At 56.4% G+C, this 21,721-nt stretch overlaps 1 protein-coding gene and 1 long non-coding RNA gene across 5 annotated transcripts; both read right to left on the bottom strand.

Moving 5' to 3' along the window:
• Window positions 1–1,332: 1,332 nt before the first annotated feature.
• On the bottom strand, window positions 1,333–7,881 carry LOC306647799. 3 transcript variants are annotated; one of them, XR_013760168.1, is made up of 6 exons: window positions 7,572–7,881; window positions 6,130–6,438; window positions 5,640–5,792; window positions 2,417–2,470; window positions 2,188–2,284; window positions 1,333–1,764 (listed from the first exon to the last, which is right to left on the bottom strand). It is a non-coding gene; the product is annotated as an uncharacterized lncRNA (long non-coding RNA). The 3 variants fall into 3 exon arrangements; XR_013760169.1 differs by having other exon boundaries at window positions 6,130–6,270; window positions 7,746–7,881; XR_013760170.1 differs by lacking the exon at window positions 7,572–7,881 and having other exon boundaries at window positions 6,130–6,913.
• Window positions 7,882–11,106: 3,225 nt separating this feature from the next.
• On the bottom strand, window positions 11,107–21,248 carry NOP53 (NOP53 ribosome biogenesis factor; the record flags this gene model as incomplete). 2 transcript variants are annotated; one of them, XM_079119050.1, is made up of 13 exons in its annotated part: window positions 21,006–21,248; window positions 20,519–20,583; window positions 18,371–18,479; window positions 17,632–17,831; window positions 17,188–17,258; window positions 15,256–15,351; window positions 14,081–14,185; window positions 13,831–14,010; window positions 13,501–13,676; window positions 13,281–13,347; window positions 12,589–12,665; window positions 12,451–12,507; window positions 11,107–12,165 (listed from the first exon to the last, which is right to left on the bottom strand). In XM_079119050.1, the coding sequence occupies exons 1-13, from the start codon at window positions 21,227–21,229 to the stop codon at window positions 12,159–12,161; spliced, it is 1,434 nt and encodes a 477-aa protein (XP_078975176.1). In that variant the 5' UTR covers window positions 21,230–21,248. The 2 variants fall into 2 exon arrangements, with proteins under 2 accessions (XP_078975176.1, XP_078975177.1); XM_079119051.1 differs by lacking the exon at window positions 11,107–12,165 and having other exon boundaries at window positions 12,447–12,507.
• Between the last annotated feature and the right edge of the window lie 473 nt (window positions 21,249–21,721).

Here is a 21,721-nt window from a genome sequence, read left to right as displayed (position 1 = left end):
CTCTCCCCCCAAATATTTCTGCCTCCATGTACACTTTCAATATTCCTTTTTTTTTTCTTCCCGGTACTGAGGATCGATCAAATCCTCGAGTGCTCTTTGCAAACTGCAGAGGCTGGATTTGAACTTGAGATCCTCCTGCCTCAGCCTCCCAAAGTCACTGAGATTACAGGTGTGCACCACCATGCGGGGCCCAGGGGATGTTTTGTTGACCAGGCTCAGGGCTGAGAACTTGCCAGAGACCTCAAGAGAGGAGGGACACTCCTCTTCTGCCACAGAGAACAAAGGGGTCCTTGTTGCCCCGGAGGAGAGGCGAGGGAAATGGACAGCTCCCAGGCTGGCAGTCCGCCCCAACCCTTGCCTCTCACACGCACACTCGCTCCTCCCTGACCACACAACTGCACGTTCACCCAAACCCAGCGCAAGCTGGGACTTGCGCACACCAGGGCACGCCTTTACTCAGCCATGGTCTGCGCCCAGCCACCTCATGATACTCATCCAAACGCACAACGCACAGGGGCACACCCACACCACCCGCCTGCTGCAGGGTGGGATGCGTGACGTGCCCCACACAGGTATCCAGCCAGGAGACGGGCTCACCCAGGGATGCAGCTCATGGGACCTCCAGTCAGGCACCAATCCCACGCTGCAGAGACACGGCTGCACAGTAACACAATAGCACGCAATGTCCTTCATCCAGGGACAGGACACACATGCGACCATCTAACACACATTGCTGCACTTGGAGACACACACACACACGCACGCACACACACCACAAATTATTAACACACAATAACAGCCGCACTCCCAGACTTTCACTTGGATCTGTGAACACTGTAGCACAACACACAGACCCTCACACACACCAAAAGCACACACTGAGCAGAGACACGTCACTCAACTATACCTACACACAGTCCCCCACTTACAGGTGCTCAGTGGCCCGTGGCCCCAGAGACATACAGTAAACAGATGTGGTTCTTGCCTCCTGGGTCACTACGTTTATCTTAAAGAAGTTTTTTAAGCTGGTGGCACACCCCTGTAATCACAGTGACTCAGGAGGCTGAGGCTGGAGAATCGCAAGTTCAAGGCCAGCCTGGGCAGTTTAAGGAGACCCTCAGCAGTTTAGCAAGACCGTATCTCAAAAATATAAAATAAAAAAGGGCTAGAGATAAGCTCAGTGGTAAAGTACCCCTGGGTTCAATCCCCAGTACCAAAAGAAGTTCTGTGAGCCAGGTGCAGGGCTGGGAGGCTGAGGCAGGAGGCTGACTTGAACTGAGGAGTTGGAGGACGGGGGGTGGGGGGAGTGGGGGGGGTGGTCCAAACTCAAAGTAAATTAGTTGAAGTGTTCGTGTGTTTGTTTTGTGGTTCTGTGGATTGGGCCACGCCTGGAGCGTGCTGGGTGAGCACTCCACCACTGAGCTGCACCCCTGGCCCTCGCTGTTCTTCTAGATCTCATTTTTCCTCCCTTGATCTGATTTCTCTACCTTGTCTAAATCAGTCATCACCACATGCCCCTTGGAGATAAAGATTCAGTGTGCAAACGGAAGGGGAGGGGAGGGAAGGAGAGAGGTCACGGAGAGGCCTGGCTGCGTTCTTACAAAGCTCTGCCTGCAAGGCTGACTCTGACCTCGTCTCTGGGAAATTCCCTGGGACGTGGATCCGTCCGTGTCCAAAATGATCAGGTTGGCTTGGGCTGGGGACACAGCCTCCTGGTGGAGTGCTTTCCTGGCACGGGGGAGGTCCTGAGTCCAATCCCCAGAACTGCAAAAAAAGGAAAGATAAGGGTAGGTGAGTGTTCCCAGGCTGCACAGAGCATTCACACCGGGTCTCCTGGAAGCCTGGACGGGGCCAGGCAGAGGTGCACAGTGACCAGATCCAGTGAAAACCTGGGGTGCTGGACTGTCGATGGGCTTCCCTGGACAGAAATGCACCACACAGGTTGCCGTATTTTTGTTGCTGGGGCAGGTGAGCTGCCCTGAGTGCTCAGATCATTTTCTCCTTCAGATCTGGTGTGTCTTTATTATGACACCATGTAAATCAATGGCATGCTGGCTCCCGTGAGTCCTTCCAGGAAACCTCCTAACTCGGAAACGGTTCGAGGACAACTGGTCACCCTGGCCAGACCCACATGGAGAGAAGAAAATGGGGAAGAAAAAGTTAATAAAGCACAGCTGTTGTACACACCTGTAATCCCAGCAGCTCGGGAGACTGAGGCAGGAGGATTGAAAGTTGGAGGCCAGTCTCAGCAACTTAGCGAGGCTCTATGCAACTTAGTGAGACCCTGTCTCGAAATAAAAAAAAAAAACAAAACAAAACAAAAAAAAAGGACTGAGGGTAGGCTCAGTGGTTTAGCGCCCCAGTTCAATCCCCTCTACCAAAAAATAAAATAAAAAATAAAACACAAATCACTCACATTGTTCCATAAGGATGGCAGGACTCGTTTTGTAAAATAAAACTTGTACTTACACTAGGGAAAGAAAGAATGGGCAGTTTTCATAGATTTGGGATGTAAGGCAAACTTCCACGTTTTAAAACGTTTGAATGGGGTGCAAATTCCAAATTCCTACAGCCTGCTCCCCGCACGGCCGCCAGAGGGCGCCGTTCCCACTCGGCCACTCCGGCTCCGCGGCTCGTTCAGCGAAGGCGCGGTCCTCACCGCGTGCCAGGAGCTCTGCAGGACCCTGCCCACATCTCCCAGATTTAACCTTCCCCTCCTCCCTGTGCTCAGCCTCACTGGGCCCCGTGCTCTGGTGGGAACAGAGCAAACACATTCCCTCAGGGTTTGTTTTTGCTTTTTTTTGTTTTTCCTCTTTAAAAGAATCAGTTAAGAATCACATAGCATGAAATCAGTACTTTTAATGTGCCACACAATGCACGACATCCACAGGCTGCTCGTGTTTGCTTTCATTGGTCCTAAGTCTTTTCGTTTTGTTTTGTTTTGTTTTTTAAACCGGGGGTTGAACCCAGGGGCACTTAACCACTGAGTCATATCCCCAGCCTTTTTTTTTGTGTTTTATTGAGATACAGGGTCTGGCTGAGTTGCTTAGGGCCTCCCTGAGTGGCTGAGGCTGGCTTTGAACTCTCCATCCTCCTGCCTCAGCCTCCTGAGCTGCAGAGATTACAGACGTGGCTGCCACTCCCAGCAGTGTTTTTGAGGTTCGTCTGTCCCCACAGAAGAGAGACGCTGGAAGAAAAACCTAAGGAATTCCTGGAGAAGGGGGAACTCAACTCAGTACAAGTGGGGTCCTGGATTTACTGGACAAAAAAGAATTTCAGCACGCATCAGTAGAGGCACAGAGCTTTCTTTAGGAAAGCAAGGGGTGCATTAGCGGGACCATCTCAGAGTGAGAGATGCATCTGAGGGTCCCTGGCTCCGCTCCTAAAAGAAACTTGGTGGGGGTGGGCATGGGAAGGGGGCGGGGATGACCTCAGACTGGTTTTCCTCAGAATCCTTGGGGTTACTGTCTCCATTAGCTGATGAATAGGCAATACTGGAAAGTCCTCTAGATTACAAATTTTTAAAAATATTGTGTGTAGCTCTTTGCTTAATCTGCTAGTAGGCAAGGTAATTTTCACAAGTAGGTGCATTTATGGTCACTTTAAGATTCACAGCTGGGCGTGGGGCACTCACTGCAATCCAGCAACTCAAGAGGCCCAGGCAGGAGGGTAGCAAGTTTAAGATCAACCTCGGCAACTGAGCCAGACCCTGTCTCCAAAAAGAAAAAGCATCGTGGATGTAGCTCAGTGGTAAAGAGCCCCGTACTTAAAAGAAAAAAAAATTACATGCAAAACTCCAGCTTCAAATTCTATTTCCTGGACCCCTTTTGCCTCCTTTCGTCCCCTGTCTTTGATCTCTTCTGCCCTCCCTCCTTCACATCCACGCGTCCCTCTCTGAGTTTTTGCATTGACTGCTCCTGCGGCCAGGCGACCTTCCTGCAGGTGACTGCAGGGTTCCATCTGCCTTCCTCCAGATCTCTGATCTTCTCGGTGGGCTCCCCTGACACCCGCTTAGAAGCGCAGCCCCTCTGGGGCTCTGTACCCGCCTCCTCTTGCCGCTCAGAGCCTCAGACCTGCTCCTTCCTTACCTCCTGTGATTGTCCACCCCACAACACACACACACACACACACACACACACACACACACGAACATGCACTCGGCGACTTTCCGTTTTGTCCTCTTCCCAGGTTTGTGCCCAGCAACTAACGCGTGACAGAGGCGGACGCCCAATCAGTACTTGTCAGATGAATGCGTCCTTAGGATAGATTAGAGTCAGGGGTGCACCCAAGGGGAGGCACGCACACACATGCACGCACACACGCATGGTAAGCCTAGTGTTGAGATGCTTCTATTAAAGGCTGCCGTTGAGACCCCCCCCCTTCACAAAAACTAGAACCTACAAAACCACACACCATTCTTCTGGATGCCCACAAACATTTGAGACAATCGAATCATGTAAAGAAAGGCTCTTGTGAAACAGGAAGGCACACTAAGTCACTTGTTAGCACCAAGAGAATTCTTATCTTCCTCCCGCGATAAGGCTTATCTCTTTCCAGCAAGTATTGCTCCGAACTCAGGCGTGCTGGGAGTCAGGAGGTGTCCCTGTCACTTCCTGTCCAGACAAACCTTTGGCTCAGAGGCAGACTTGCAGACTTAAAGGAAAAAGGCCTATTTCAGAGTCTTCGTGTTTCGGAGTAGAGCTCACAAATTCTTCTCTTGCTGGGGGCAGAATTGTCCAAAGATGCCCTGAGTCCCTGCCACACCTCTTCAGTTTCCTGTGCCACACACACAAGTGTGCACACAGGAGACGGAATCTGGTAGGACTTACTCTGGTGTCTGTGATACTCCGAGGACCCAGGACACATATTTTCAGGCAAGACACAGAGAAATATAGGATCTATAGGAGACTGGGATCACTCTGGGAGGCCTTGGGTGGATGGGTGGGTGGGTGGGTGAATGGATAGATGGATGGATGGGTGGATGGGTGGATGGATGGGTGGGTGGAGAGGTGGGTGGATGGTGGATGGATGGATGGGTCAATGGGTGGATGGGTAGATGGATGGGTCGATGGGTGGATGGGTAGGTGGATGGATGGGTAGATGGGTGGATGGATAGGTGGATGGATGGATGGATGGATGGGTGGGTGGAGAGGTGGGTGGATGGTGGATGGATGTAGGGGTTAATGGGTAAGTAGGTGAGCAAGCCACAGCCTAACTAGGTGAGGTTTCCTTCAGATGGAAGATCTTTCAGATGGCACCCGGTCTCTGGCACCACGCCTCTCCCTCTCGCTCACCCTCCCAAGTCTCTCCTGCTGTTCAGCTCTCACTCTGCAGCAGTGGTCTCTGCTGCCTGGTGGCTGCATCTTCCTGCAGCTCCGGCTGATGGACTGTGGGACTCAGTGCTGCTCCCAGCAGCCACCCTGCTGTTCCATGCCCCCTGGAACAGGCACCTGAGCCAGAGGTAGCAGGAGGCTCCAGTGACCAACTGCAAGGACTTGGCAGCCCCAAGGACAAATCCACTGATTCATGACAGGCAGGGACCAGAGCGCCCTGTCTGCCTGGGGCAGGGGCTGGCTTGGATTCTGGTCATCACAGTTCCCTTCGTCTGACCCTCCTGAGCCGGGCACGGTGGTGCACACCTGTCATCCCAAGTACTCTGGACACTGTGCAGGAGGACCACAAGTTTGGTGTTAAACTGGGCACCTTAGCAAGTCCCTGTCTCAAAAGACATATAGGCAGGCAGGCTAGAGATGTAGCTCAGTGCTAGAATACTCCCGGTTCAATCCCCATCACTGGAAGGAAAAAAAAAAAGTAAGCCAAAGAGAACTTCCTCTAACCAGCTATTTGGTTTTCTCCATCTAGAAAAGACAGGACATTTTTTTCCAAGAGTCATTCGAGTAGACCTGTACACGTTAGAGTATGTTGCCATCCCAGATCCCACTGCCTCCCATCACCACGGCAACCAGTGAGGTGGCCCATCTTTTTCCCCCTACTGAGCCCCTTTAATATCAAACACTGTCACAACACTTCCAGTGTGCTGGGCATGGTCGTAAACATTTACAGGTATTACTTCATTTAATGCTAGAAACTGGTATCTCTCTTGAGGCTCGGAGAGGTTGAGTGACTTACCCAAGGCCACACATCTGTCCAAGAGTCCAGGATTAGATCCCAGGAGCATCTCCAGGGGCTTCCCTGTTGGCCACTACCTGTAGCACCGGCAGCAGCCAATTCCTTAATGCACCTTCTCCAGGCAAGATGCATGTTTTACCCCTTTAACAGACAAGGAAAATTCAACAGAGCAGACCTGAAACCAGGCCCCCACCTCGAAGTGAGGAGTCAAGAGTAGCTTCTGATTCTGCCTCATGGTGGGCAGGTGGGTAGAGGGCTGCAGTCCAGGCTGACTTCCTGGGGAAGTGGAAGGTCTGGATGTGGTCCCACCTGGGACAGACAGCAGAGAGACGAGGGAAGGCAGTGGAGAGGAGGGAGGGGCATTAGGGCATTTTTAGACAAGCCTCTGACTGTGTCTGAAACCAAGCTATAATTGGCTTAAGCAGTTGCTTCCCATAACTGAAAAGTCCAAGGGAGGGCTTCAGGCACAGCAGGCTCCAGAAGCTCAGGTGGTTTTAAAGTTGTCGAGAATCCACGTCCCACCATCTCCTGGCTCTGTTTCCTCCCATTTCCAACAGCTTCTCACCACTGATAGGGCTGGAAGTTCAGAACCTGTGTGGAATCCCAGACCATCTTGGCTTTGGGACATGTGACACCCAGAGATTTCTTTCCTGGAGTTCATCCGTGTCTGCCAGCCCCTAGGGGTTCTGGGAAAGGCCTTAGCATGGCCGTGGAAAAGGGAAGGATGGGATGCTATTGGGGGTGAGGCTGAAAAATGACAAGGACCCCGTGCAGACAGATTTATCCCACTAACTTCTGGCCTCACCCCACCAGTCCCTTCCCCAGCTCCAGGTCCAGGACCCCTGCCCACCCCTCTCCTCCACTCCTGGGGCTGAATCCCGGCGGGGCCAGAGTGGAGGGGTTCCTTAGCAGCGTGGAAACACGAGTGAGGCCTCGCCCCCACCAGGACCCCAGATGCCCACCCAAAGCCCACCTGTTCTCTCCGGAACCGCGGGGCCTTCAGATTCCTGGCGCCGGCGCTCTCTGGCAGCTACTTGTCTCCAGCAACTCGATTCTCCTTGAACCTGGGAGACCCTTCCCTGGGCTGTCCACACCCGCCCCTCAGGGCCGGGCTGCTAACGCTGACGCTCACGCAGGACCGCGGGTGGCGCCACTAGACGGCTCTCAGCAGGTCACCAGGCGCGGCCCACCGTGGACGCGGGCAGTTCTTAGGGATGAGCGACCTCCTGCCCGTCCTCTCCCGGGGCTCCTCCAGCCTGTGCAGGAGTGAGGCCGCCCGGCCCTCTCCACTGCCTCCAACGCCACCGTACCCACGACCCGGCCCGTCTCCCTGCCGGGTCCCCCGAGTTCATTCACCGGCCCCGTGGGCCGCCTGGGCTTCGTCTGGACATCATCCAGCACAAATTCCTCTGCCCCAAACCACACAGCTGAGACGTCCCCACCTCAGACAACCCGCATGGGGTTTGTTGGTGGTCGCGTTGTTCCTTTGTTTGACTTTGATCTGCCGTGCGAGGGACGGAGCCCAGAGCCCTGTGTGTGCTGGGCAGACGCTCTGCCCCGGGCCTGCGTCCCCAGCCTCTGGATCCCTGTTTAAAGGGGGCGGAATTTGCTCCCACCTGGCCTGGTGGCGCGCGCCTGTGATCCCCGCGAGGAGGCTGCGGGCGGAGGATCGAGAGTTCAAGGCCGGCCTCAACAATTTAGCGAAGCCCCAAGCAACTTAGCAAGATCCCATCTGAAAATAAAAAGGGCTGGGGGTGTGGCTCAGTGATTAGGCGCCCCTGGGTTGAATCCCCAGTAACATTTAATAAGGGCGGGGGGTGGTCATTATAGAAAAAAATGGGAAACTCTGGACAAAATAAGGCTCAAGAATCCCCTGGAACACCCCTCCGCACGCACAAAACTTGGCGCGGGTTTTGCTGAATGGACGCCAGTGTGCACGGGGGAGGTTCCGTGTATTTGTTCCCACAAAGCATCAGAGCGCAAACCCCCACCGCTGCTGCACGGGCTTCCGCCTGCTGGGCTCAGGGGTGCAGGGCCTCCCCGAGTGGCGGCGCCTGCCCTGTGTCGGTCACTGCGTTTCCTTCCATTCTCTGGAGCCCTGCCCTTGCCTTATGCCTTCCCCAGTTCCCGGCCATTTCCTTACAGCACTTTCCCAAGAGTGAAATCAGCATGTCAAAAGGTCACAGCATTTGCCAGGAGTCTCTGGCACAGATCACAAGTTTCCACATCTTTATTTTTTCCTAACTGTCGTTATAATAGCGAACACTCGGGGCTCGAGTGAGCGGAGCCAGCCCTGCCCTAGGCGCTTTCACATCAGCCTGACTTCATCTTTGTAACAACCCAGCAAAGTAGGCACTATCATTACTCCTTGCTGCAGATGGAGGCACAGAGAGGTTGAGTGACCGGCACAAGTCACACAGCTGGGATTCAAAGTCAGGACTCAGGTCCCAAGCGCAAACTCCTCACGTGGGCTGCCTTCAGGTGGGCTCCTTCCTAACCCAAGTCATGCCCATCCCGCAGCACACGCGATTTATTCAGCGTTACCCAATGGCTGGAGCCCTGACAACTTTTTATATGATGGGCCAGCAGATGTAGATTTGGCAGTGCCTGAAGTTTTTCCAAGACCCAAGACAGTTCTATTTAGGGAAAATAATGCCACATTACAGACTCAAAAGGAGCGGGGCCCTGGAGGGACGTGAAACGAGTAGCCCCAAAGCCTTCGCTGCCCACATTGCAGAAGACCACAAGACTTTTACCCGACGACTACTGGGAATTTTTAAAATATTTTGATATTAATGGGGATCGAAGACCATGACACGATACCCCTAGGCTACACCCTCAGCCCTTTTGATTTTTCGAGACAGGGTCTAAGTTGCCCAGGCTGGCCTTGAACTTGTGATCCTCCGGCCTCAGGGTCCCGAGAAGTAGGGATTGTAGAGGTGTGTCCCTGCGTCCACCCAGGAGAATGTTCAACCGGCAGAGTCGAGAGTTCTCCCTTGGGACACTCTCGGTCCCACTGCCTGGATCCCTGGATTCCGTCGGAAGTCACTTCCTGGCCACACCTCTCCCCGTTCATCCACCTCATTGTCCCTTGCATGTCAAAGGAAGCAGCAGACCAAGGCTACTGCAGCCTCAAGGTCAGCAGAGTCCTGTCCTTCCAGTTCCTCAGCTGATGCAGAATCCAGATGGGTGAAACGCACTGACGTGCACTGAGACTCGCACGCGGCTCTGATGGGGACCCCGGCTTTTTGCACACAGGGGAACAGACGCATTTCCCTAGACAATTATACAGCAAGAACTTCCTGAGGACACAGTGCGCGTCCAGGCTGCAGGACTTGTCCTTGAGCCCCAGCTGGCCACCCCCAGCGCTCGCCCCATCTGACAGATGCCCCCAGGGCACTTCTGGGTTGGGCTTCCTCCCCTCCCAGGTTCCTGGGGTTCATTCCTCAGGCTCCTTCCCAGTGTGCGCTCAGCTCTCAGCATCCTTAGCTGACACCTGTAAGGCTCTTCCCTTTTTCCTGTGGCGCTGGGGTGAAACTCAGGGTCTCCTGCACGCTGGGCAAGGGCTTCTCCACGGAGAACACCCTCCACCTGGGGGCTCTCATTTTCACATCTACCTACTGCCCCATCATCTGTCCCACCCCACCCCAAACACAAAGAGCTGTTTTCTTATCTGTAGAACATTCCTTTTTATTTAAAATGGGAGAGGGGGAGGAACAGCAGAAATAGCCCCTTAGAGTCACGATGCTCTACGCGACGTGGTAGAGGAAGGGGGCTCTGTCTTCTCTCCCTTCATCCATTTCTTTTATAAATTGCTTGTTCTTTTTATGAACATCTTGTCCTGGGGAAACCTTCCCGAAGACCATAATAAAACAGTGAAACTCTAACAGAAAACTCTGAACACTTCTGCCTGACAAAAGACACCATGTACAAAGGGGGAAAAAAAACAGCCTGGAAGGCATGTTTGTATTGTGTACGAGAGACTTCAGATCCACCAAAATAAAGAGCTATTGCAAATGAACAAATGGAGACATCCCTGGAGGAAACTGGACAACAGGTCCGAACCAGCACAGAGGCAATACCGATGGTCAGCTGCATTGGTAACCTGGCACAGCACAACAAAAGCAAAGTCACGCAGCAGCAAAGCTGCCAGGAATCAGGAGGGCTTCTCTGCTGTTGGGGAGGGAGCCTCTAGAGCAGCCTAATGGAGAGCGGTCCAGCTACATTGGATGAGCTGCTGCAGACACTGAGGCCCAGTTCCAGGGGCTCAGCCTGCGGGCACAAGTGAAGGGCAGGCACCGAGGCTCGCCCGGCATCCTGAGGAGCAGCCAGGGCCCCGGCACCCCCCATGGGGTTCTAGGCAATTGTGAGGAAGGAGGAGGCGCCACAACGTCAGGACACTGCAGGGCCCAGGGTGCACGGGAAGCTCCAGGATGCTGCCAGGAAGCCACCGGGCCTGCAGGTGTGGCTGAACAGAACCCCAGAGCTGAACCTCAGGGACCACAGTGGCCGGCCCAGTCCAGGGTGGCGATTGCACTGTGACAGTGGCTCAGAGGACAGAGGGGTGCATCCTGCAGAATGTGGGTTTTAAAAACCCCTCACAAAAACAGGCAGGGGTCTCCAGGTGCAGTGGTCACGCTGGACCAGTGACTCCCGATGTCGTGATGCCTTTTCTCAGGATTTCTTTTTCTGAGGGACTGTGCTGGCATGAGCCCGGGGTGCCTGACCGCCTCGCCTCGCCTCCCTCTCGTGCCCTATGGCGTCTGGCTTTTTGCTCGAGCACCACAGCCGTGGGCAGCAGCTGGGTCGTTTGGACACAATCGTACCTGCCTGGAGTCTGAGTCACTCCACCTCAGCCTCTGGTGCCTCCCCTCCTTTCTCTATTCCTATTGACAGACCTTTATTTACTTATATGCAGTGCTGAGAATTGAACCCAGGGCCTCACACGTGCTGGGCAAGCACTCTGCCACTGAGCCACAGCCCAGCCCTCCTCTCAGTTTTTGATTAGTGCTTCACATGTACATGGAGGTGGGCTTCCCTGCTGGACGGTCACACATGGGCACTGCATGACCATTTTGCTCGCTCTGTGCTCCCCCCTCCTCCCTGCACTCCCCTCACTTTGCTCTAGCTTCCACATGAGGAAGCATTCCACCCTTGACTGGCTCCTTTTACTTGGCATGACACCCTCCAGTTCCATCCATTTACTGGCAAATGCCACAATCTCCTTCTTCATGGCTGACTAATACTCCACTGTGTATGTGGACCACAGTCCCTGAACGCACGCATCACCGCCAGCCACCTGGGCTGGCTCCACAACTTGCCTACGGTGAACTGTTGCTGTGCCCGTCTTTTCACCTTCAAATGAAAATGCTCCCAAGTGCCCCTTCATCAGCAGCAGTGTCACTTCACTACATTAATCTACCTGCTCAAGAACAGCACAGGGGCCCCACCTCCACCTTCGACAGTGGCTGAGCGCCGCAGGCAACACACACCCGGCTCACCAGCAGCAGCAATGGCCCTCCACGGTGCTAACCAGACGTGGTCAGCTCTGCAGCCCCGCAGCCCCGCACTCCCTCGCGCTGCCTGCCAGCTGTCTGCTCTGCCCGTTTTCTTTCTGGGCATCTCTGGTGCTGGGATGGAACCAGGGCCCTGCGTGTGCGCAGCCCTGCCAGCTTCCTGTAGGCTCTCCAGCCTCTCCAGCGGCTGACGGCCTGGCAGAGTCTGGGTCCTCACCAGGCTTTGGCAGAGATTACCATTAACACCCTGTGCAGCAGAGGGGGACATGCAGACCTCAGGGAAGAGAGCCGGCTGCAGGGAGAAAGCCACGCCAGCCCTGTGGCAGTCAGAGGGGTTGTATCATTTTTATTTTTATTTTTCCCAATGGGCTGCATCCCCAGCTCTTTACTTTTTGAGACAGTCCTGTTATGCTGCTGAGGCTGGCTTTGAACTTGCAATCCTCCTGCCTCAGCCTCCTGGGCCGCTGGGATCCCAGGGGGGCTTCACTGAGGAGCAAGGCTCTGCACCAGCTGCTATAACCTGCGAACAGGAGAGGGGCTGAGGGAAGATGAGGGGAGGGCACCCCGCGTCCCTGCCGTACAGATGCCCCTCTGGTCTCCCTTTGGGGACCCACCCAGTCTGCATTCTGGGCTCAGATGCCTCTGCCGGGCTGACCCTCTTCACCTGGCCAAGGAAGCCTGGGCTTGGTGAGGGCCCTGAGTGGGGTGCCCCAGAAAAGGGCCCCTTTTGGTTTGAGTTAATCAAAGCCGTGCTTCTGTCCCAGTCAGGGACCAGCCTGCCCACCGGGAAGGGAAGCCTGCTCACTGGATCTCTCGGAATGCCCGCTTCTCCACCAGCTTCACTTTGTACTTGCGCTTGAACCTGGAGCAGGGACGGGAACGTGAGGGACAGACAACCTCACCCCCCACCCCAGCAGCCCATCCCCAGCGGCCCAGCCCGCACTTGGCCCGCTCCCGAGGCTCGATCATGTTCCTCCTCTGGAAGCTCTTGAAGCGGTCTCGCAGGACGTTGCCTTCGGGCTGCAGGACACAGAGGAGCTCAGCAGGATGGCAGACCACCATGGGAAGCAGGCAGGCCTGGCCCAGCCTCCTCATGGGACGGGCACTCCGCCTGGCCCTGGACCATGGGGCTCCACCCTGTCCTGGGGCACAGACCCCTGGCTGCCTGGGAGCTGGGTCTGGAGTCGGCAGGACAGGGCTGGGGAGGAAGTGGAAGAGGAAACGCCGGGCCCAGGGAACAATGGGGGCAAAGGCCAGGGCCAGAGGAAGGTCCTCAAAGAAGGTGCCACTAACAGCCCTGCTGGCTGCTGCCCCAGGGCCAGGCCAGGCATCCTGGGGCTCCTGGCTTACAGAGGGGGCAGGTTCCAAGCAGGAGGGGCAGGGTCTGCTTTGAGCTTCAGGAAGGCCCACAGGACTGAAGTGGGAGAGGAGGGGCTGCGACAAGAACGCAGCTGGGGTCAAAAGCCCCCAGGGTCATCCCCCCTTCAGGACCATGCCCTCAGCCCTCAGGCGATGGCCCAGCTGGCCCAGCCTGAGGGCAGCCAAAGTGTCGCCCACAGCCCCTGGGGGCACGGGGAGCAAGGATGGTGTCATCACCGGGCACGGCCTGCAGCCCCACCTGCCCACCAGCGGTACCTTCAGGGTCCGGAGCGAGCTGGAGAGTTCAGCGCTGAGCTGCACGTCGATGTCTGGAGCCTGATACCTGGGAACGTGGGAAGGCAGCACGGAGGGGTCACTCCCCAGCACACCCAGAAGCCCGACTAGGGAGAGTGGGCCTCAGGGGACAGGGTCCCGGGGGTGTTCCTGGGCCAGGGCCCTGATGCTCCCGATCTCCCAGAGCCCCGCCAGGACTCACTTGAGCCGCCCCAGCCTGCGGGGCTTGTCGGCCTCCGCCAGCCGGCGAATCCGCCGCTGCTCCCGTCGCCGTGCCAGCTCCGCCAGCCGCCGGGCCACCTGGGCCTTGATCCCCCGCAGCCGGAAGAGCTCCTGGTGCCGGAGCCGCGCGGCCCGCAGCGCCGCCTGCTGCACCCTCTGGGGTGGGGGTGGGGGTGGGTGTGGGTGGGGCTGGCTGACGAGTGCCCACCGCCTTCCTCCCACCGCCCCCGCACCCTCGGGTCCCCCAGCCCCGGGCGTGGGCACAGGCAGAGGCTGCGCTGAGCGCAGGTGAGGCGGGGGCGGGGCTCACCAGCCTCCGCGCCGCCTTCTCGCGCCGCCGCTGCTGTTCGGTTTTCTTCTCCCCGGCGGGCAGGCGGCCAGGTGGTGAGGCCTCGGCCCCTCCGGCCTCCGGCTCCTCGCCCAGGCCCTGCTCGGCCTCCGCGTCGGACTCCTCCAGCAGCCCCTCGCACAGCTCCCGGAACGTGGACTCCTGGGGAGGGGCCGGTCAGGAGGCGCGGTGGCTGGATGGCAGGGGCAGGGGCGGGGCAGGATCCACTCACCTGGGTCGCCAGCTGCTCGGTGGCGGGCAGGGCCAGCCGGCGCTCTAACTTTTGCGCCTCCTTCTCCCGCTGCAGCTCCACTTCGTGGGCCACCAAGAGCAGGGCCTGCAGGGTGGGAGACGTGAGGCCCCCAGGCTGCCCACCCTCTGCCCCACCCCAGGCTCAGGCCCCTGCTCCCTGGGCACAGGCAGAGGGCTCTAACCAACCCCCACATCGGCTCTGCTCTGTGGCTTCCGCACCAAAATAAAGTGTCCAAAGTAAACAGGACAGGAAGAGCAGGCTGCCGAGTCCCAGGGAGGTGGGGACATGGTGGCATCTGTGAACGGGCAGGGAGCAAGAAGCGTCCTGCGGTTGATAAAGCAGCTCTAAAGCTGACCACGGTGACAGTAGGGCTGCCTGACTGGCTTTCCCTCTCCCCAGGGCCACTGCCCTGCCCACTCCATGCCACAGTGACAAGTGGCATGCTCAGCAGGATGCGTGGGGGTGGAACCTGGCGCACACTAAGCCCCCCACCCCACTCCACTCCTCCAACTCCAGCCTGGTCCTTCCAGGGCACTGTGTTGCTGCATTTCCTGTGGACTCCCTTCCAGGCGGGAAGGTCCTCAACCCCTCTTTGGCCAAAAGGCCTCTGGGCACACTGGGGCACACATTCTGCATATGCTGCAGTGACCCTGATCTCTCCAGTGCCCTGTCCCTTAAGAGGTGCCACCCCAGGGAGCACCAAAGGGGCTGTGTCACCTTGGTTCACAATATCTGTGCTCCAACAAATGACTATGAAATGAACACGGACTCAGCCTGATCTTCCCGCTGCCAAGCTGCCCATCTTTGGATCTGTTTCGTTTGCTACCATTCAGGCCTTTGGCACCTATGTCTCAAGGACTTCCCTCCCGGAGGGTGCTGTGGACCCCCCCACCTCAGGACCTTTGCACAGACCATTTCCACTGCCTGGAAAACCTGCTCCCCTCTTGCTGCAGCAGCCCCCTCCTCAGCCATCTTGACCCCCAGGCTGGGTCAAGTGCTGCACCCCAGCCCCAACCACTCTGGTCACTGCTGTCTGAGACCCAGGGCTGTCTCAGCCTCCTGAGTTCTCAGCGCCACCCGGCACAGGGCTGGCATGGCAAACTGACTGGAAGGCAGAGCTGGACCCCAAAGGGCCCGCTCAGGCCTGCACCCACCTGGTGGTCTTCAAAGGTCGGGTTGTAGGAGGCTCCCGCAGGTGTCACCTCCACAGCAGGTGCCGGGGAGGGCTTGACGTGGAGACGAGGTGGCCGCTGAAGGAAGGGAGGCCACAGCAGGGTGAGGTCCAGGCCCAGAGGGACTCCCAAAGTCCACCCGGAAGCCTGACTGCCCATGCGAGGACATGAAGGGCCAGTCCCAGGGTCACGACTTCATGATTCCAGGGAGAGGCTTCACCCAGCGCCCCTCTCTCCTCCTGCCCTCCACAGCAGGAAGACTTGGCACTCCCACGTCCCCTTGGAGCCAGAGACCAGCCCTCACAGACACCAGAGCTGCTGCTGCCTCCATCTTACTCTCAGCCTCCAGCACTGCGAGCAGTAAACTCCTAGTATTATTCATCATCCAGTCTCAGGCATTTTGTCACAGCAGCTTGAATGGACCAGGACAGCCCGGGAACCGTGGCACTCATGTTCTCACCCCAAGTGCTGGGACTCGAGGCCCAGCAGGGCAGGGGCTGCAGGCTGCCTGGCCATGCGGCCCCCCACTCTGAAGCCTGGACAGTGGCCCTGTGGGATCCAGCATCTCCAACAGAAGGGTGACCAGGGTGGGGCAGGGGCGAGGGGCAGCTGCCTGTAGGCAGGGCTCTGTCAGGCTCTCAGAGCGACAGGCCACATGGTGACGCCACAGGGTGGGAGTGGGTGATGCCTGCCGACCCACACACACACATGCTGAGTGCCGACTTTAGTTCCCCAGCTGGTCACCGCAACCTCCAGCCGTGTCACAGAGGCTGTGAGCTTCCCCCGTCCATCACAGCAAGGCACAACTGACAAATGCTTTCTAGAGACAAATACTTTCTAGAGTTTTGTTGCTCAGTGTGGCCAGAGAACTCATGGGGAGCTTGGGGCACGTAAGAAATGCAAACTTCGAGTCATCAGGACCTGCCTTTCCACAAGAGCACACGTGATTCAAGTACCCTCTCTGCTTTCAGGAGTTCTTGTCCCTCCCCATTAGATCTGTGCCCCAGCAAAGGCCACTGGTCACCAGAAGAACAGGGGTCACCCTAATGCCCCCGAGCTCTCCACACTAACCCCTATGAGCCTGGTGCTTCTGTCCCAGAGCTTTGTCCTGGTCACTCCCAGCCCACAATAGCTCAGGAACCACCCCTATTACCTTGGCCCCCTGTGTATCGCGCCCTGTCCCTGGACTCCCTGCTCCCCTGCAGGGGACCCTCTGGTGCTCTCCCTATCAGCACACCTGCCTCTGGCCAGCCGCCCCCCCTGCACTGGCCTCCTCCAGGCTCCTGCACTTCTGCCTGTCCTGCCTGGCAGCCTGGGCACCTGCTGGTCCTTCCCCCAGTCTCTGTCGACTCCACCCGCTCCAGGCCTCTAAGCCACGCGCACTGTTCCAGGGCTTCCCTGGCCTACGTCATGTCCCCTGACCTGCCACCTCCCCCAGGTCTCTTTCCCTGGCACCCCTGGAAGCCCGCCACACAGAAACGCCACCTGTGAGGAGGACACTGCACCCGTGGCCTCCGTAGGCTCCATGCCTGCTCTGCGTGCCCAGCAAGAAGCCAACACCTGTCACCTGAATGAAGCTGGACCCTGAGATTTGGCTCCCAGCTCCTAACACTCGGGTCCGCTCACGGTAAAAGAGGCCACAGACCAAATAAACAGCAGGCGCTCAGTGAGCAGGCGCGGCAGTTTCCCACGTCACCTCTAAATCCCCAACTGCCCCGTGAACCAAGCATGTCTGCTGCCTGCAGGTGGGAAAAGAGGGAGACGGATCAGCCAGCGCTGGAGCCGGGACGGTGCCCAGGAGCCTGGTCACCGGGATGGCAGGCTCTGAGACTGAGACTGAGACTGCGCCCGGACAAGGTGCAGCGCCCCGCCCCGCCCTGCCCCGCCGCCCAGCACGCCCTTCCCCATCCTCACCCTCACTCCCTTCTTCTTGGTCTGCTCCAGAAAAAAGGCATCCTGGCCCACCAATGGCCGGTCCAGAGGGTCTGCAGAGACATGAGGGCAGCTCTGGGACTTTCTAGCATCACGACCCCCAGGGACTCCGCCCAACCCCTCTCACTTCAAAAAGATGGCACTGAAGCTCAGCTGAGGGACCAAGACTCACAGACCCTGAGGGCCTCAAACACAGGTCAGCCCACAGTTGGACAGGGTCCAGGGAGTGAATCTGACCCCAGGCTGAGGCAGGAGACCCTACGACTCAGGAACAGGGACACAGTGGAAAGGGGCCACTTCAGGGCTTGACTCTGCTGGAAGCCACACCCGGGGACAGCCTTAGACGTGGCGCTCCTGCAGAGCACACAACACACAACTGCCCATGCCAGCCTGTCCCCGCCAGCAGGTGACACCAAGCTCACTCACTGTCTGGGGCCCAGAGGTCATAGAAGGGCCGCTGGATGGTGTCCTCGGGCCCAGGCTTGGTCCTGGCCGCAGGAGGGTGGAGAAGCCGGGCCTGGGCCCTGCGCACGTCCCGGGGCAGCTCGCCCTGCTTCGCCAGCTTCTCCCACAGCTGCTCCTTCCGCCTGAGCTTCTTGGCATTGGGCACCTGGTGAGCGAGGATGCTGGGGGCAAGGAGAGGCAGCAGAGGGGCAGCGGGTGAGGGAGCCGCAACAGCACCTGCTCCTCCTGGACGGGCTCCTGCCACCCGGCAGCTCCCCTCAGCCCTCCCCAGGGGAACTGCCCCTCCTGCCCTTCAGAGGCCTCTCTTCCAAGCTGGGCTCCTGAGCCTGACCCAACGAGGCAACAACCTTGCCCTGGACGTCCCCTGGCCCCTCACACCTGCCAGGTCAACACTGACCTCAGCATCACTTGAAAACCCACACCTCCTCCTTTGTTCCCACCCCAGGGCAGCCCGTCACCTGTCCCCTCTGGCAGTGCTGTCTGGCCCTCCCCTAAACGGAGCTCCCAGACATCCCCGCCCTCCAACCCCGTCTCCTAGCCAGGTCCAGAGTGCTCCTCACTGCACTGGCCCAGGAACTGGCCTCATATTGTTCTCCAGCCCCCTTCTGAAGCCCAACTCTGACCCTAACTGCCTTCCTCTATCACTCCACCCCCAGGAAATCCTTCACGGCCAGGGTCTAAGGGCTGGTAGAACCCTCACTCTTTGGGGGCAGGGATCTTGGATGTGTTCTCAAGGACAAGGTCCACCCGCAGGGGTTTCTGGAGAAGCAGCGACTTCTTCTGGACCCGAGTCTTCTTCCTGTTACGCTCTGGAGTAGGAAAAGAAAGGATCAAGGCCTCAGACTTCCCCACTGCCAAAGACCAACCTCTCCCACACCCCACTTCAGCTCCACTGGAGCCATCAGGCCTGCAACCCAAGCCATCCCAGAGGAACCCAGACAACCTCACACTCCCACACAAGGGAAGAGCCACCAAAGATAGGGCTCAAGGTGGCCACGTCTGACCCTCCAGCAAACCCACATCACGGGCCAGCAATAGGCAGGCTGGGGACATACCCACAGTCCCACACTGAGGGGTTCCTGGTACAGCCAGGAAAGGGCCACAGAACTAATGGGAAAGAGAGCCGTTAGGTGACACTGAGGTACAGGCAGCACCAGAAGGCTGTACTCAGGACCAGGGCTAGCCAATCCACAGCACAGCATTCTCTGCTTTTAACTTCAAAGGCCAACCACACAAAGTAAAAACTACAACAAAATACAGCACGGTGCTATACCATCCACAACCCATGAGGACACACACACACACACACACACACACACACACAGGGCGTTGCTCTTCTGTGCTTCCTCAGTGAGAACCTCTCACTGGGTACTATGGCAACGTAATTATTCCAGAAGCATAAAACACAGGAACCACCTGTGTGCTCATGAGCACTGCCACCTTTGTATGTTTTATGTTTTTGTCTTTTTTGTGGTGCTGGGGATCAAGCCCAGGGCCTCACCCATGCCAGGCAAGTACTCTACACCTGTGAGCTACACCCCTAGCCTCTGTCCACATTTTCCTGCTAAACTTGAACCCACAAAGTGCTGCTTCTGTTTTCTGAAGATTGTCTGCTCACCAGAGCAGGCCCTTAGGCCCTGATGACCATCCCTGTCCACACACCAGATGTCCTGACCTCTGTGAAAGTCACCCTCTGTAATAACCACCTTTGCCTGCTCATTCAAAGCCCCCAGGCCTCAAAGCAGCTCCTTTCACTATCTTTTGCCCACTGAAACAGGTCCTGTTTCTATTAAACAGACCCTGACCTCTCACAAGCTCATCCTGGACATCCTGCTGTTGAAGCAGCTCTCTCTCTTGCTGGGGAAACCTCGACTGCCCTCCAAAAGCAGAGCCCTCACTAAATCAGATAACATATTCTTAAATTTGTTTTTCTCCATAACTGATGTAATCCCTATTACTCATCAAAGCAATCCCTAATCCACTCTCCCTCCGCTTGTTACAGCAGGTCCCAACCATGCTTCCTGGCAAATTAAAGCAAGCGTGTTAAGACTAATTTCTTACCTAGTGTTTATAACACAGTTTTCTGTTCTTACAAAAGCTCATCTTATTAACTAAAACAGATCTGATTTCTGACTTTTTTTGGGGGGAGAGGGAAGTAATCAGGAATTGCACCCAGGGGCTCTTTTCCACTGAGTCCCATTCCCAGTCCTTTTTATTATTTCAAGACAGGGTCTCATTCAGTTGCTTAGGGCTTTGCTAAATTGCTGAGGCTGGCTTTGAACTTGTAATCTTCCTGCCTCAGCCTACCAGATCACAGGGATTACAGGCATGTGTCAATACACCCAACTCAGATCTGATTTGTATAGGTACGTGACTTGCTTCTGCAAATCTACCTTAATTTATTGAGGCAGACACTACCTGGCTTACCTGTGCATAAAGAGCACTGATACCATAAAAAGCAAAAAAAAAAAAAAAAAAAGGAAAGAAAAGAAAAAAGCTTTTAGAAAGAAAAGAAAAAAGCTGTGTGTGTTGCTGGGGATTGAACCAGGGTCTTGGGCATGCAAGGCAAGCACTCTGCCAACTGAGCTACATCTGCAGCCCACAAAAAGTTTTTGTGATGCTGGGGATAAAACCCAGGGCCTCAGGAACACCAGGAAAGTGCTCTACCACTGAGCTACATCCTCAGCCTTCACCCTATCTGCCTTCTTTTCATCCATCCAAGATGCTCACTTAAACTTTTAGCAGGTGTTTGCCTTCTAAACATCTGTGTCATTAACACAGACCTTCTCAGAGGCTTTGAGAAGCCAGATAACCAATCGTGGCCATGCTGCACCGAAGTCCACCTCACCTTTTTCCTTGGAGCCAGTGTCCACGAAGAAAAGTTTATCATCAGGGGCCTCTGACAATAAGCCACTGGGGGGATAGAAATGCAGAGCAAAGATGTTAAGAAGAGAATAGATTTAAACACTCGGGGTTCAGCATCCTCATTCAAGCATCCTCCTCCCACCCTGGAGCTTTTCACGGCCTCGCCCCTCAGTTTACAGAGCTTGATATTTAAAATGCACCAAGCTAGGGTGAGTACTTGGGGCATACCTATCTAAAAAGTTAATTGTTCACTAAATACAAACTTAACTGGGGGTCCTGTATTCTTACTTGCTAAATTCGGCAACTCTATCAAGCCTCCCTCCCTGTGAGCCCTGCGCATCCTCTACGATTGCCGCGGGGAGCCCAGAACAGGTGCCCCTAGCGCCCCCGGAAGTTCCTCCAAGCACGCTCGGCCTCGCACTTGGCCTCACAGAATGAGACCCTGCTCCCGGAAGTTCCGCCCCACGTACCCGGTCGTGCGCTCCTGCAGCCGCACGTCCTCCAGGAACTGATCAACTTCCAGCCCCAGCGGCTCCTGAGCCAGCCGCCGCCAGCCCCGCTTCTTATTTCTGGGTCCGCGCCGCCGTCGCCTCAGAGCCGGGTCCACCGAAGTGGGTCGCAACCCCAGGAAGCCAGAATCAGCATTGCTTTTCGAGCAGTGTCCGGCGCCACCGCCATTGCTTCCTGCCGCCATCTTGTTAAAGGAAGAACTTTGGGACCTGTTTGCGGAAATCCGGCCAGGATCTTGCGCGCACAGCTCTCGTAACGCACTTCCGATGACTGCCATCTTGGTAAAGCGGCTGGGGAGAGGAAGGGGCGAGGAGGCTGCCATCTTGGTATAGGATAAATGTCGTTTCTCTCCTCCAGGCTTTGCAAACGGAGATCTGCAGATTCCTAGTTGCGGAAAGCGGATGTTAGGTTCTTAGCTTTAGCCCTTAGCAAAACTTTACCTTTCCCGACCGCCCGGGGTCGTTGCTCAAGCTGACGATGATTGTGATTTTTTGGTATCAGGGATGGAACCCAGTGGCGCTTAACAACAGAGCCACATCCCAACCTGTTTTATTTTCACTTTTTGAGACAGGGTCTCACTAAGTTTGTGAGGCTGGCTTTGAATTTACGATCTTCCTGCCTCAGCCTCCGGAGCTGCTGGGATGACAGGTGTGCCCCACCACGCCTGGCAGATTAT

Source organism: Sciurus vulgaris, assembly GCF_902686455.1.
Source record: "Sciurus vulgaris genome assembly, chromosome: 17".
Taxonomy (NCBI): domain Eukaryota; kingdom Metazoa; phylum Chordata; class Mammalia; order Rodentia; family Sciuridae; genus Sciurus; species Sciurus vulgaris.
Note: the sequence above shows the minus strand (reverse complement) of the source record. Positions and strands in the feature narration are given on the sequence as shown.